The sequence below is a fragment of the Meriones unguiculatus genome, chromosome 6 (genome assembly GCF_030254825.1).
Source record: "Meriones unguiculatus strain TT.TT164.6M chromosome 6, Bangor_MerUng_6.1, whole genome shotgun sequence".
In the NCBI taxonomy this organism is placed as follows: Eukaryota; Metazoa; Chordata; class Mammalia; order Rodentia; family Muridae; genus Meriones; species Meriones unguiculatus.
The window spans coordinates 44,030,512-44,047,511 of record NC_083354.1 but is presented as its reverse complement, the minus strand read 5'-3'; the positions used below and the strand labels follow the sequence as shown (position 1 = coordinate 44,047,511).

At 37.1% G+C, this 17,000-nt stretch overlaps 1 protein-coding gene across 9 annotated transcripts in view; it reads right to left on the bottom strand.

The window, feature by feature from the left end:
- Window positions 1-17,000, bottom strand: part of Dock3 (dedicator of cytokinesis 3) — a 309,055-nt gene that overhangs the window by 202,607 nt on the left and 89,448 nt on the right. For all 9 annotated transcript variants that reach the window (XM_060385341.1, XM_060385339.1, XM_060385340.1 and 6 more), the window contains exon 5: window positions 8,522-8,618. In XM_060385341.1, the coding sequence (XP_060241324.1) occupies window positions 8,522-8,618 (97 nt within the window). The remainder of the gene's footprint in view (window positions 1-8,521; window positions 8,619-17,000) is intronic.

Genomic DNA, 17,000 nt, shown 5'->3' with positions numbered 1-17,000 from the left:
TCTTACATGTAAGATGGCTATGATGCAGGATACTTTAATATGATGCTAGATTCTGATTGCAAATATTTGGTTGAATATTGTATATGCTTATTTATTAAGGATAGTGGTCTATAGTTTTCTTTTTTCTGGAGTCTGAGTTTGAAAATGTGGTGATGTTCACCTTGTAAAATTACTAGTTCACCTTATAAAGTTACAGGTATTTCTGTAACCAGAATCTGAAATTAATTATTTACTATTTTATCAAACACACAAACTCAAAAATGAACCAACCAAACAAAACTCAAAACAACAATAAAAAAATAGCAGGTAAAGTTAGGCGTGGTGGTGCACATCTTTGCTCCCAGCATTCAGGGAGGCAGAGGCAGCCAGATCTATGAGTTAAGAGGCCAGCCTGGCCTAGTTCTCTCATTGCCACAAAGAAAAAAAAAAGTGCTGGACCAAAGCAACTTAGAGAAGGAAAGATCTCACTAGACTCATAGTCTAGGACAGCCAAGGCTACACAGAGAAACTCTGTCTCAAAAAAAACAAAAAAAGAAAAAAAAAAGAAGAGAGAGATTGATTTCTAAAGTGGTTGTTACAGTTTACATTCTCACAAGCAATGGAGGAGGGTTTCCCTTTCTCCACAACCTCTCTAGTATGTGTTGTCACTTGAGTTTTTCTCTTAGCCAACTCCCCCTGGTGAGGTGGCCTTACTTGACCACATGTAAGAGGATCCAGACAGTCCTGATGAGACCTGATAGGCTAGGGTCAGAGAGTAGGGTAGAAGGACCTCCCCTATCCGTGGACTAAGGGAGGGACATAGGGGGAAAAGAAAGGGGAGGGTGAGACTGGGAGGAGATGAGGGAGGGGGCTATAGCTGTGATACAAAGTGAACAAATTGTAATTAATAATAATAATGATGATGATGAAGTATCACAATACCTGATTTCAAGCAGTACTACGGAGAAACAGTAATAAAAAAAAAACACATGGTATTGGCATAAAAACAGACAGGCTGATCAATGGAATTGAATCAAAGATCCAGACATAAATCCACACACTTATAGACAACTTTTTTTTATATCTAAAGAAGCTAGAAATACACAATGGGGAAAAAAAACGTGTCTTCAACAAATGGTGTTCATCTAACTGAATGTCCCCATATAGAAGAATGTAAATAGGTCCATATCTATCTCCCTGCACAAAACTCAAGTCCAAGTGGGTCAAAGACCTCAATGTAAAACCAGATACACTAAGCCTGATAGAAGAAAAAGTAGGGAATAGCCTTTAATACACTGACATAGGAGACAACTTCCTAAACAGGACATGGATAGGGAAGGCACTAAGATTAATAAATGGGACTTCATGAAACTGAAAAGCTTTGTAAGGCAAAGAACACTGTCAACAGGACAAAAAAGCAGCCTACAAAATGGGAAAAGATTTTCACCAACTCCACATCTGAAAGAGGGTTAGTTAATACCCCAAATATATAAAGAACTCAAGAAACTAGGCATCAACAAACCAAACAATCCAATCAAAAAGTGTGGATAGGTATATAAACAGAGAACTCTGAACAGAGGAATCTCAAGTGGCTGAGAAATGTTCTTAGCTGTCAGAGAAATGCAAATCAAAATGACTCTGAGAGTCCATCTTCCACCTGTAAAATGGCTAAGATTAAAAACACAAGTGACAGCTCGTGCTGGTGAGGGTGTGGGGCAAAGGGAATAGTTCTCCGTTGTTGTTAGGCATGCAAACTTGTACAGCCACTTTGGAAATCAACATGGCAGTTTTGCAGAAAATTGGGAATCAGTCTACCTCAAGAGCCAACTCTACTACTCCCGGGCATATACCCAGAGGATGCTCCGCAGTTACAAGGGCACACACTCTTTTCATAGAAGCTGTGTTTGCAACAGACAGAAACTGGGAACAACCTAGATGACCCTCAACTTAAGAATGGATAAAGCAAATTGGTACATTTATACAATAAAGCATTAATCATCTGTTTAAAAAATGACATCGTGAAATTTGCAGACAGATGGATGGCATTTGAAAAAAAAAAAAAAAGATCCTGAGTGAGGTAACCCAGACAGACAGACAGAAAGACAAACATGGTATGTACTCAATTATAAGTGGCTATTAGCTGTAAAGTAAAGATAATCATGCTACAATCCACAGGTCCAGAGAGGCTAAATAACAAGGAGGACTCAAGGGGGGAAAAGGTGGACATGTATCTCCCTGAGAAGGAAAAGTAGATTTCGTGGGCGGTCTAGGGGTGGGTGAGGATGGGAACAGAAGGTAACATGGGCGATGGAGGAAGAGATTACAGGTAAAGTCTACTGTAACTGGGGGCATTTCAGTGGCAAGGAAGAAACCTAGTGCAATGGAAACTCCCAGGATTCTATGAGGGTGACCCTAGCAAAAACTCCAAGTAGTGGGGGATACAGAGCCTGAAGAGAAGACAGCGGTTGGGAGAAACCTTTGAAGGTGCTGAGCTGGAAACTTGAGAAAAGGGCTGGGCTGGGAGTTTGGAAGAAAAAAAAGAAAAATATTAAAAGAAAAAGAACACATTTTATACTAGAGACAAAACAATTATCTTCAGAGCTCATTCTAGAATTATAGAATAGATGCCACGGGCCAGAACAAGTGAGACTTAACCTACTGTTCTCTACATGGAAGGAGAAAATACGATCAGAAACTTGTAGTTTGTTTTGCAAGGTGGAAATCTAGCCTAGGCCATAGTGGAATGGAACATTTAGATAAAGACACCACACTACCAGCCACATAGCTGAGGGCCTGTACAGAGACAGGATGAGCACTCAAGGCCTTCCACACACTGGACTGTACAAAGACAAAAGAGCACCTGTACCACACCTCGGCAAGGAGCTGCACAGAAGCAAAACCACAACAAAAGAGCACCTGTACCACACCTCGGCAAGGAACTGCACAGAAGCAAAACCACAACCCAGAGAGATCGCACAAAAACAAGTCTAGAAGCTAAAACTTTACCACTACACCACTAAACTTCCCTTATTTAATATGTAGTTTTAATTTACTGGATAAACTTAGTCCTATCCTATTATTCTGCCTTCCCATTTATGGGGTTTTCTAAAATGCATAGATTACCTTGGATTGGGTCCCTGCCTCAGCTTCCTAAACTCTGACTTTGTCTTAGGTTGTTTCACTTCATTTCCTTACCTTTGTTTTTTGTTTTGTTTTTGTCTTTTTTTTTCTACCTTTGAAGCTGTTTTATTTCCTTCTTCCATTTCTTACTGTTCTTCTCTTCTTTGTACTTTCCTTTTTCTTTTTCACTCTAATTTTAATCACTAGTCTTGCTCTCCTTATTTTCTTTCCATTCCTATGCTTAAAAATTAATGTCTTAGGACAAAGCCAAACCATCCTTGCAAACTTATTCCTTCTCCTGTTTAAATTGGTTATTACTGTATTTTAGTGACGGGCCTATTCATAGGTTGCAATTGCTTCTGAAGATAATATCTGATTCTTAAGGGTAGTACTAGAACCGGACATAGTGGCATACAGCCTTAATTCCAGCACTCAGGAGACAGAGATAGATGGATCTCTTGAGTGTGAAGCCAGTCTGGTCTATATAAAGAATACCAAAACTACCAGGTCTACACAGAGAAGCTTTGTCAGAAAAAAAAAGTCCCATATATGATAAAGAGTCCAAAACATTGTAGAGACCTAAACAGGAATCCTAAATATGTGAACTGATAGATTAGCTACTGAGCTATATGTCCAGTCCAATAGGATGGCCATAAAAATAATCAGTATGTCATCATATGGAAATAGTAAGAGACCAAGCTTGGACAGGTCCAGAAGACATAATATCCTGAGCAAATAAGTAATTCAAATTCCTTGATACCAAAACATGATTTCACTGTTTCCTCTCCCTCAATTCATGCCTATAGCTTCCCAGGATGTTCCTGGTATCCAGTTAACTAAGGAAGAAAAATACTGACGCCTGTCTCACAAGTAAACAGATAGGTCTACACAGTATGTTTATATCACCTCCATATGGGAATCTTGAAGCATACCATAGCTCCCTGATGGAACAGTCTCACTCACAGAAGAATAATGAGAAATACCTTCCAGGTGAACAGATGTTTGAGTGATGTGTTTAGGTCATTTATTTGCTGTATTTGTTGTGGGTATTAACTAGAAATAAATATTGATTAACTAGATATAAATATTGATTCATGATAAGTTTTAAAAGTTTTGCTGGGTGGTAAGGAGAGTGGAAGGAAGGTAAGTGAAGACCAGTAAAGTAAATACAGGGTAAAGGAACTATGTAAGGATCTCTCTGCAAGGTAACATTAACTAGAACATATTCAGGGTCTTGATAGGATACTTATCACAAGGCTGAGGGAAAATGACACATTCTGCAAATATGAATAAAATTTTCTCCTCAGCTATCCTAATACTTGCTCAATTAGCCCACAGCAAGGTGGCCAGGGAGACAGTGACAGAAGCTGCCCATAATCTCAGCAACATTGATTTCGCCTAATTGACAGTCATATGACAAATGTTATTGATGAGTGTTCAATCTACCAACAGCAAAAACCAGTGCTGAGTCCTTAGTATGACATTCTTTCTTTTACGAATGTGGTAACAGGCAGATTAATTGGATTTTTTATGGTGAGGGAGTATAGATCCAAACTTACTGAATAGACATAGATTCTAGATACAGATTTTCTTCCTTGTTAATCATTTTTCTAGAATCACTATCCATAGACTCGCATAATACCTTATCCCCACACTCCTGAAATACAACTGTGGCAATGAGATTATGCCTGTAGAATTGACTGGTTATTAACTGATCATGAAACTACATTCTGCCCCACAGTCAAAACACATGGGTTGGAAAATCAAGGTGTCAAAATAGGAATAGAGCCACTAAACATTATCCCAACTGCCCATTTATAGACTTTCAAAATTTTCACCTCATAAACTTTGGACTTTGTTAGCTTACAAATAGTAGTCTCCATAAAAAGTCCATGTTTTATACAAGGGACAGAAGAGTTGTTCCTATATCCCAGCACTCATGAGGCTGAGGCAGGAGGATGAGAAGTTCAGAGTCAAGCAGTGTTACTTAGTAAGTTCCAGGACAGCCTGGAAGAGGTAGCAAGACCTTAACTAAAAAATAACACACATATATGAACAAACAAATCAATAAATTGAATGTTGTGAGTCATAACAATCCATATAAAATATATTAACATTATATAACTCTATATTTATAAAGTTCTTTTAAGTTTTCGAACTATAAATTTCACTTAACTGATTTAACAATAGCCATAAATACTTCAGCGCCTTAACATATCTTGCATAGAAATGATAATGGGAAATTGTTTCAAAGCCTGGTAACTATGGTTAACTCTTTAAAATTAAGAATAAAAGTAATTCTGGGAAATAAATACCTGTTTAGCAATATTATAAGAGAAAGATAACTTTTGTGTATGGTTTTAAATGAGCATATATTTGTTTGTTTGTTTGTTTGTTTGTTTGTTTCTTCAAGACAGGGTCTAACATGTAGCTCTGGCTGTCCTGGAACCCACCATGTAAACTCAGAGGGGATCCTCCTGCCTCTGCCTCCCAGAGTGCTGAGAATAAAGGCATGCAGCACTATGTCTGGCTTGAGCTCACAGTTTTAAAAAAAATTATTTGGAACATAAATATGTACTTAAAATTGGACAATGTTGTTTTTGGTTGTTTTTTCCTCTGTGCAGCCCTGGCTGCCCTGGAACTTGCTCTACAGACCAGGCTGGCCTCAAACTCAGAGATCCTCTTACTTCTGCCTCCCAAGTGCTAGGATTAAAGCCGTGTGCCACCACACCTGGCTGACAGAAAACCATAATCATGTATTTTCTACAAATCAAAGTCCAGATAATCATTATATAAAAATAAGACTACTGAACAGGGAGACTGGTTTGATGACTCAGATAGAGGAGTTTTTTCTATTATAGTCATATATGTCGTATTACCAAATAACCTTCTTATATAAATAAAACTCATCATGTCCATTTATTTCTATATACAAAAAAAAAACAGTCTCAAGAGATAGAACTGCTTTGTCATTAAATACCATCTACATTATTAAATAAATAATTCAATAAATATAACTTCACTTATTGATTGTACCTTGTACTGCCACAGTACACTGTCATAACCAGGAAATGGATACTGTTAAGATACAGTTAACTTACAGAAATCATATGTAACTGAAATAGCTATTACCACAGTCAGGTCATTAGCAAAAAAATTCTTAGTATTAAACACCTTAACAGTCACACCTCAACTCCTATCAACCTACTTCAGGTTGGATTTCCTCACTTTGAGGATAAGCAGAATCACGACATATTCCACTCTATGAATCTTACGAATTTTACTTAACATGGTACCCCTGAGAACAATCAGACTGCTGAAAAGTACCATTCATTGATTTCTTTTAGTTTTCTATTACATAAATCAAAACAAACAAACAAAAAACTATAAGGTCATTTGAAATTACACACAGGTATCATTCTCCTTCTTCCCAAAACAAACTAATTGTGGCTGATCTTCAGCCTTGCTAGACAAGGCGTTTATTTCCTACTGTAAAATATTTAGTCTTTTACCAGTTTTACGCTTTAAAAAAAGGTTTTATGAACAGTCATAAAATGAAGTTTTATGTATGCAAATGAAGTTTTCACTTTGTATATTTGTAAATATACAAATCCAGGTCATTTATTAAATCCATGTTTGATATTTAAGGAAATACAAAAATCTTCCAATTAACTATATAATTTTACATATTCATCAGCAACACAGAAGAGAACCTGAGCCACATCTCTGCCATGCCTTGATTATTAGCAGTATTTTTATTTCACTTATTCACTTTTTTTTCACTTATTTTACTGAAGACTTGTTTTGAATTATTCTTACGGTTAATGACAAGAAAAATATTCACGAGATTACTGGCTATCTACATACACTTCTGAATGAAGACTTTTATTTTTTGCCCACTGTATAACTGAATAATTTCATTATTTTTTAGCTTAGAGAATGCTTTATATATTTTAATACATTTCTTTCTAGGGATGTGTGACTTGCAAATATTTCCTAGTCTATAGTTTCATCTTTTCCATTTGCCAAGGTGATTCACAGAGCAAAACTTTTTAGGTTTTACTGTCTAATCTACCAAGTTGTTCTTCATGAACTGTGCCTTTGCTACCTGGAGCAAGTCCATTCATTCCCTTCTTTACCCTATCCTCTGGAGTCTTCTTGTATGTGGTTTATTTGTTCTGCCCAGGGCTCTCTGTTCAATACTATTATCAGCAAACAAAAACAAAAATACTAGCAAGGATTCAAAGAAAAGGTAACTGTAAACAAAGTTTGTAGGTGAAAATCAGTACAGCCAAAACAGTGCTAAAGACAACAAATGTGCTTACTCCATCTTGACTAGACTTCAAACCTAAAATGGGTTGTGTCTAGCTCATCTTGCTCAGAAATCAAATTCTGTTACTTATTTTTAGTATATAATTATTTGCACTTCTTGTCATTCTCTACTTTTGTTTCTTAAAAGGTTATCATAGTTTTGTTTTTTTTTTTTTTTTTTTTTTTTTTCTTTACTGGATTTAGTTATCCCTAAAGGCCAAGATACGGAAAGTCTGGTTCCATACTGGTGGATCCACTCATTGAGAGGTGAGAGGATTATGAGAAGCTCCGATTCAAGTAATGGATTTATCACCAATGGATTCATAGAATAGAAAAGGGGGCCTGAATGAAGAAGTAAGTCAATGGAGGAGTGCTTTTTCATATTGTATCTTGGTCTTGGCACCACTAAATCTGTTTCTTTTTGCCTGCAACCTGCCATTTTCTTCCACTATAATCTTGCTGCCAGGATGCATTATTATGCTCAGGCCCAGAAGCAATGGAGCAAAGGGGGTCATAAACTGAAAAGTACTAATATCATGACCCATGATAATCTTCCTTTTTTGAAATATTTCTTCTTTCTCTCTTTTTTATTCTTTTATTTAAGTTATCTTGTCAGAGAGATGGCAAACAATTAATATAGGTTTCTAATAAAGTTCCAATTAATTGCCAGACTAACAAAGCATTACCTAGGATACATTCCTTAAGTTAAGGAAAGAAACCGTTAATACAAATTCTTGGTCTAAACCATTATTAAGGTAATAAACTATAAAAGGTAAGTAATTCTCAAAATTTTTTATTCATTCAGTAAACACATGTTTATAAAAGCATATATGGACATGCAACTTATAAGACAGCTAAGACTCACGGTTATGGAATTTACATTCTAATGATCAGATCAAGGTAAAGGTGTCATATATATTAATATATAAAAATGTGTTCTGCTCAGGTTAAAAAAATTCCGTTTACTATATTACAACTGATAATCAGAACATTCATTTAGCAACTGAAAATATTTTAAAATTTCAAACTGAAGAATCAGCACCAAAGCAGACTTTCTTCTCACTTGGTAACAGAACTTTGCTGCTCTACTAAGTTATACTGAGCCACTTACCACATACAGCTGTTTCCACAGGCTGGCCCATTCTTGTAAAGTTGCTGTAACTTCAGTCACAATAGAATCTTCAAGTGGAACCACAGTTTCATACTGCCTAGAACCAAAATCACAATAGCCACATTATCTTTGATAAAATCTTAGGTGCTACTTGCTACATTTTTCAGTGTTTTAAACTCAAATACTAAAATCATGGAAACACAAAGAGAAACACAGCTAACTGTTCAGACAACTTTGTATAGTGGTAGTATAAAATAGTGTAACTTAGCAGAATTAATGTAAAAATATTTAGTTTTATTATGTAACTTCCAAATGCTTGTAGAAAGGCTGCCTAGAAGTCTTAAAAGGGGGCTAGAAGTCTTAAAAATTAAGTTTCTTTTAGAAAAACTGTACCACTGCAAGACTCTTGCTTAGATAACTTTTTATAATCACTTGCACCTTCAACATTTTCCATAATTCAAAGTAGCTCATACCCTAGACTAAACGATCTGAACAAATTCATGTCCCCAGTACACACTTTGTGATGGCATTCTTCTCATGAAACCAGGTAGGTAAGATTGGAGAGGATGACTTTACATTCAAATGGGAAAACAGAAATGGAAACCTCCAACAAGGAATACACACAAAAGTTAAAATTATACAACTAAAACACTACAATAACATGCTAATAACCAATACCAAATAAATGAAGGTTTATGAATTTCATGGAAAATAATTCAAAATGTTTATGTTAAGAAGTCTCAATTTACAATAGAAAACAAAAGCTGGACAGCAGGGCTTAGCAGTTAATGCCAAGAGACACTAGGGTGAAAGGAGAGGAGGCCCATTCATAAGAGAGTAACATGCCGTCAGATTTATATCTTGCTAAATCAAGGGCATTTTATTACTACACAAAGGAGCTTCCCATTATATCTAAAGCTAAAGAAATCCAGAGATTATATGACCTCCAACTAAAGATTGTAGCAGACTAGGGTATTAATGAATTAAGCTCAAAACTACAAGATGTGTTTAGCTGTCATCTGAACAAATGATCTTAAGTAGAGATTAGGTCCCACACAGTCTTCTGCAGGGAATGTAACTTAAACAGTATTGTGTTCATTCAGGACTTGCAGGCAAGGCCTAAATAAGTGAAGCATCAAATGTGCTCATTAATTCTACTATAGATATATGTGGGCAATAAGGAAAGAGTCTGTTTTGTTTCTCACTTTAATTAAAAAAAAAACTGACCTAGAATAAAGAAAAAAGAAAACAAGCAAGTCAATGAAAAAGGGAGACAAACAAATTAAAAACTCAGGGCTGGGAGTATGACTCAGTGGTAGAATGCTTGCTTAGCACATCCATGGTCATGAGTTTGGTCTTCAACAAGGAAGAAAAGAAGAAAAGACAAAATAAGAGAAGGCAAAAAAGAAAAGAGAAAAGAAAATAAAACTAAGCTCTACAAAATATACAACAGAGATGCAAAGAAAGGAAATAAAAACATTAGTTCTTAAGTTAAAAAACCCTAGAGTTGGACTAGAGAGATGGCTCAGCAGTTAAGAGTACTGGCTACTCTTCTAGAGCACCCAGATTCAATGCCCAGCACCCACATGGCAGGTCACACCTGTCTATAACTCCAGTTATAGAGGATCTGATAGCCTCACACAAACATAAATGCAGGCAAAATACCAATGCACATGAAATAAAAACAAAAGGAAAAAAAAAGAAAAAACCCAGAGTCCACCAAAATAAACTTGTTAGAACTAATAAATTAATTTGATAAAGTTGCAGGAGACAAAGCCAACATACTAGTACCATTTTCATAATTAACATCTAACGTTTTGAAAATATCATTTACAATGGTTGAGAATATAACTTAATGATAAGAGTGTTTTCATAGAGTGTGTGAGGTTCTGGGATCTAATGCCAACACCACAGAATAAATATATTTATAGTAGCATCAAAAAGAAGAAAATATTTAATGAAAATACGCTTCTCAAAAAAATTACACATGAAACAGATACAGATACATTAAAAGGTGTTGAAATTCAATATTCATACAGAAAATTCATTCAAAGCCACAATGAGATATTATCTCATACCTGTTGGGAAGATATATAGAAAGGTAAGAAAGATGACAAAAATGTGGAGAAAAGAGAGCCCTTGCTTGTTGGTAGAAATATAAATAGTTATAGCAATTGTGAAAACAAGAGATGTTCCTCAAAAAATTAAAAATGAATAACCATATGATCTGACAATTTCAGTTCTGAATATATATCCAAGAAAATTAAATCACTAACTCAAGAAACATTTACTCTCTTCAGTCCACTGACACGTAACACCTAAGAGATAAAAACAACAAAACGTTCATCAGGTGGCTAACGAGATACATGGCTCAGTCAGCAAGTGCTTGCCACACAGCACTGCAGCCCACGCCTGACCCTGGAACGTGCGTAAGAAGCTGGATAAGGAGGTGTGCCTGTCCATTCAGCACTGGGCAAGCAGGGACACGTGGGTCACAGCCTGCTGCACTGCTCGTCTCAGCTACAGACCTTGCTCAGAAAATAAGGAAGTAGCTCCTAAGGAGCCATACCAGAGGCTGACGTCAGGCCCCGAGTTCATACACATGCATTTGCACTTATAAACACACAAGCATTCTCCACCCACCCCCGTATACACACATCAGGAGAAGGAAAAGAAAATGCAGTGTATACATAATAACAGAATTTTACTCAGCCTTAAAAATACTAATATCCTAACATTTGTGACAACATGCAGGACTGGAAAATACTATGCTAAGTGAAATAAGCCAAACAGAGAAAGGCAGACAGACACTTATGGAATCTATAAAAATTAAATTAACAGAAACAAGGAACAAAGCTGGTTTACCAAGAATGAAGAAAATGGGGGGAAAAAATCAAGGGGCATATATTTTCAGTTAAAGATGAATAAACTCTGGAGACCTAATGGCTACATGGTTACCACAATTGACAATAATATTTTATAAACTTCAGCTGTGCTGAAGAACTTATGTATTTTTTTCTAACTACAGACAAATAATTTAACTATGTGAGGTAATAAGCATATTATTTACCTTGAACCTGGTAATCATTTCATAATGTACACTTTAGATATACAGTTACACATTAATAAAACTACAAGAAAAAATGTCATCAGTCTCATACTAAAGAATTATTAAAAGTAGAAAAAAAAGAATAATAAATATTTTTCCTGCGAGCACCCAAGATAGCAAATCCCAGATTCAACTTTAGCAATCAATTCAACTATGACTGTAAAAGTTCTGACATTAAAATCTTTTAACTTGGTTTATTGTATTTAACCAGTAAGACAGAGATTTTCTCAGATAAGAAAAATAAATGTCATTAGAGAGAGGTCTCTGATGCTATTAATAATATTCTTCTGGACCTGCAGACAGGAGGATAGCATAAGTGTCATCCGAGTGGCTTCACCCAGCAGCTGATGAAAACAGACGCAGAGACCCACAGGTAAACACTAGGTGGAGCTCAGGGAATCTTGTGGAAGAAAGGGAGGAAGGACTGAAAGAGCCAGAGCTTGTTTTTTCAAGCATACCACGAAAAAAACTACAGATCAATTCACCTGGGCCCATAGGGACTCACAGAAACTGAACCACCAACCAGAGAGCATGTATGAGACGAACCAAGGGCCCCTACACATATGTCAAAGACACACAGCTTGGTCCTCATAGGAGACCTCCAATAGCAGGAGCAAAGGCTGTCTCCAACTCTGTTGTCTGCCTTTGGATCCTTTCCCCCTAACTGGAAGGCCTTGTCTTGCCTCAATGGAAAAAGAGACACAAGGAGAGCAACAGAACCAAATAAACAGGGCACAGGGGTCTTTTCTGAGACTGATATTTCAACCCAGGACCATGCATGGAGATAACCTAGAACCCCTGCACAGATGTTGCCCACGGCAGCTCAGTCTCCAAGTGGGTTCCCTAGAAATGGGAACAGAGACTGTCTCTGACATGAACTCAGTAGCTGGCTCTTTGATCACTTCCCTCTGAGGGGGGAGCAGCCTTACCAGGCCACAGAGGAAGACAATGCATCCAGTCCTGATGAGACCTGATAGGCTAGGGTTAGATGGAAGGGGAGGAGTAATCCCCCCATCAATGGACTTGGGGAGGGGCATGGGAGGAGATGAGTAGGGGTAGTGAGATTGGAAGGGGATGAGGGAGGGGGCTACAGCTGGGATACAAACTAAATAAACTGTAATTAAAAAAATAAATTTTAAAAAAAGAGAGAAAAAGATGTGCCTAGTTGTACTACAACTTGATATGCCAAGTTGGGTTGATATCCATGGGAGGGTTCTCCTCTGAAAAGGAAGGGAGGGAGGGAGGAGGGCACTGGAGAAGGGATGGTGAAAGGGAGGTACTGGGAGAACAGGAGGGAGGGGAAGCTCTGATCAGGATGTAATGTTAGTTAGTTAGTTAGTTAGTTAGTTAGTTAGTTAGTTAACAAAAAGAAAATCAATGATAAATGTCATACTTGAGAAAAATTGTATTGAATGAGGACATTTTTACTTTTTTCAAACTATTGAATAACTAGATGCAAATGACAATTTTAGAAGTTAATTCTATAGTACTGCAGAGAAAAGAAGACCTCCCCTATCAGTGGACTTGGGGAGGGGCATGCATGCAGAGGGTGGAGGAAGGGAGGGATTGGGACAGGAGAAGGGAGGGAACCACAGAAGGGATACAAAGTGAATAAAGTGTAATTAATAAAGAAAAAAAGAGTACTGCGGAAATATCTAGGGGATATAAAGAAATAATCAGGGAGATAACATTATTAATAACAAAACAAATATAAAATTATGCCAACTGAATAATATAAGCTATCAGATTCTAGAATTGGTTTGCGTGAAAAGACTTATTACAAATTCTTACATTAAGATAAACATCTGTAAAAGATCTGAAGTTGCTAAAAGAAAGTTAACTTTGAAAGGCAAATGGGTATGAAGATGCTCTGCATACTATGCTATGTTATAAAGAGAAACATGAAAACAATGAGAAATGCATGCTAAACAAGATTTGTACAAGAGACATCAAGGTAATAATACATCTGATATGACAGACTGTGTTTTCAGTGAAAGGTAAGAGATTTAACCTTGAAACTACAGAAAGAAATAGGCATGTTAGCAAAATTAATACAGAAATGAGACATATAAGATCAATAACAGAATGTCATTTCTTTGGAACCTTCTCTTTTTTGTTTTTAGCTACTAAAATCATCAGCATTTGTGAGAGACTCATATTTTTCCTACTTTAAACTTACAAAATTTCTAACATACTGAAATCTATACTGTCAACCTACATTGATACTCATTTCTCTTAAGCTATAATATGTAATCAATGTATTTAAGATTCAGAAATAGTATAATATATAAACATATTATTACATAAACTAAGTACATATATACTACCAAAAAAACTCACAAAAATACACCAAATCATTAAACTGAATCCAAAGGAACCCCAGGTTTAACAGATTTTGAGTTCATGAGAAATGAAAATCTAGATATGAAAAAGTTTAACACATGGACATTATACAATGGAGATAAGCAAGCAGCTGCACCGTGGAAAGGAAAGGGCCCTTCGGAGAAAATGCCCACAACATGCAGGAAAGCACACCTAAGCTTTAGCCAGTTTCCACAAAAGAAATGAAGAAGGGGGTGAGGGGGAGAAGAAAAAGGGTTGTTTGCTTTTGATACAAGTTTTATCCTATATTCCAAGCTGAGCTGAGAATCATTATGTAGAGCCTCAACTGGCCTCAAAGAACTGTTATGATCTTGCCTTAGCTTCCTGAGTGCTGGGGATTATAAACACAAGCCACTTCCTGCCATATACAGCAACCCTGACCCTCTTGGTTTTTCTTTGCTACCCTGAAACAGTACTCTGGGACTTACGGGCCTTCTGGTTTTGCTTAACAAATGGCACAGTCAGCAGCATACTAAAAAGAAATACAGTAAAGCAAATCTTGGGGTGGGTACAGAAGAGGAAATCATAGACCCAGGATGTTTATTTAGTTTTATGGTGCCTCACTGCATCACTCCTGGGAAATGCCATGTCAAGTACAAGAATACCCTGAAGGTGACAGAGCTTACTAGGTTGGAGGCAGCAAACGAGTCAGTTTCTGGAAAACTGAGCGGCAGTGGCACTTGGTTATGCATTGCCTTGCCCTGTTGATGTACTGAGGAATACCTCTAAAAAGGCGTAGGTGTCCACCCGCAGATTACAGACTAAGAAGAACTAAAACTAAAAAGGGACAACAGCTTGGCACAGGCTGACAGCATGGATACCCTGACAAGAAAACTTGATCAAGCCAATGAGAACCTTCACGGTACACAGGTCATGCCATATCACTATGCCATCTACGAGGGCACAGACAGCCTAATATGAGCATCTGAACTATAATCTCTAGTGAAAGTTTGGTATCTCAAGACAAAAATGAGACATGAGAATAGATCAGAGAATGGGTTCCAAAAAGCCTTGGGCATAAGCTGTCAAGTTAATATAAAAACAAAGCAAAAAGTAAGCAAAGAAGAAATCTGGAAATCTCCGGCTGAGGATAACTAAATTCAGCTACCACAGGCAGAGGCACTCCACAGTGGCTGAAGGTGACCTTATGACACATTATAATACTAAAAAATACACCCCTGATTAGACATTTAAAATGTTAATAAAACAGAAAAGGCATGAAGTTATATGTGGAACTACATAAAACAGAACATGTGGGGAAAAGCCTATATTATGCAAATGACCAAAATGTTACTATTTGACGTAAACAAACAAACAAAAAACCCTCATCTGTTCTGCAGCAGGGCTCTCTTTGTTCTAGCGCCTTTCCTCCCATGAAAGTGTTTATCTACCCCAACCACAACTGCCACAACCGTTTGTCTCTGCACAATTCTTTGTTCCAGGATACAAGAACCTAAAATCCACCAGGTAATGGTGGCTCATACCTTTAATCACAGACTTTGGTAGGCAGAAGCAAGCAGATCTCTTTGAGTTCAAGCCCAACTTGGTCTACAGAGTGAGTGCAAGGATAGCCAGGGAACAGAGAGACCCTATCTCGAAAAACAAACAAAGAAAAATTTCCAAAACAATCCTGTTCCAAAACAACAGATCATCTGGAAGTATCTCCATCCTGATCTCAAGCTGTACTTCAGAGCAATAGAAATAAAAACTGCATGGTATTGGCATAGAAACAGAATGGTGGATCAATGGAACTGAATAGAAGACCCAGAAATAAATCCACACACCTATGAATACTTGATTTTTAACAAAGAAGTCAAAACCATTCAATGGGGGGGGGGGGGAGATAGCATCTTCAACAAATGGTGCTGGTCCAACTGCATGTCTACATGCAGACAAATGAAAATAGATCCATATTTATCACCCTGTACAAAACTAAAGTCCAAGTGGATCAAAGACCTCAACATAAAACCAGACACACGAAATTGCTTAGAAGAAGAGCCTAGAACTCATTGGCACAGGAGACAACTTCCTGAATAGAGCTCCAACAGCACAGGCTCTAAGATCAACAAGCAATAAATGGGACCTCATGAAACTGAAAAGCTTCTATAAAACAAAAGACACTGTCGACAGAACAAAACGAAAGCCTACAGGCTGGGAAAGGATTTTCACCAACCCTATATCTGACAGAAGTCTAATACCCAGACTACATAAAGAACTCAGAAGTTAAAAAGCAACAAATCAAGTAATCCAATTTAAAAATGGGGTATAGAACTAAACAGAATTCTCTGTAGAGGAAGGAATACAGAATGGCAGAGAAACACTTAAAGAAATGCTCAACATCCTTAGCCATCAGGGAAATACAAATCAAAGTGACCCTGAGATTTCACCTTATACCCATCAGAATGGCTAAGATCAAAAACTCAACTGACAATACATGCTGGAGAGGATGTGGAGAAAGGGGAACCCTTCTCCATTGCTGGTGGGAATGTAAACTGGTACAACCACTCTGGAAATTAATCTGGCACTTTCTCAGACAATTAGGAATAGCGCTTCCTCAAGATCCAGCTATACCACTCCTAGGCATATATCCAAAATATGCTCACGTATACAACAAGGACATTTGCTCAACCATGTTCATAGCAGCTTTATTCATAATAGCCAGAATGTGAAAACAACCCAGATGTCCCTCAACTGAGGAATGGATACAGAAATTGTGATACATTTACACAATGGAATACTACTCAGCAATTAAAAACAAGGAAATCATGAAATTTTCATGCAAATGGTGGGTCTAGAAAAGATCATCCTGAATGAGGTGTCCCAGAAACAGAAAGAACACATGGTATATACCCACTTGTAAGTGGATACTAGACCTATAATACAGGATAAAAATACTAAAATCTGTACACCTAAAGAAGCTAAACAAGAAGGAGGACCCTGGGTAAGATGATCAATCCTCACTTAGAAAGACAAACGGGATGGACATTG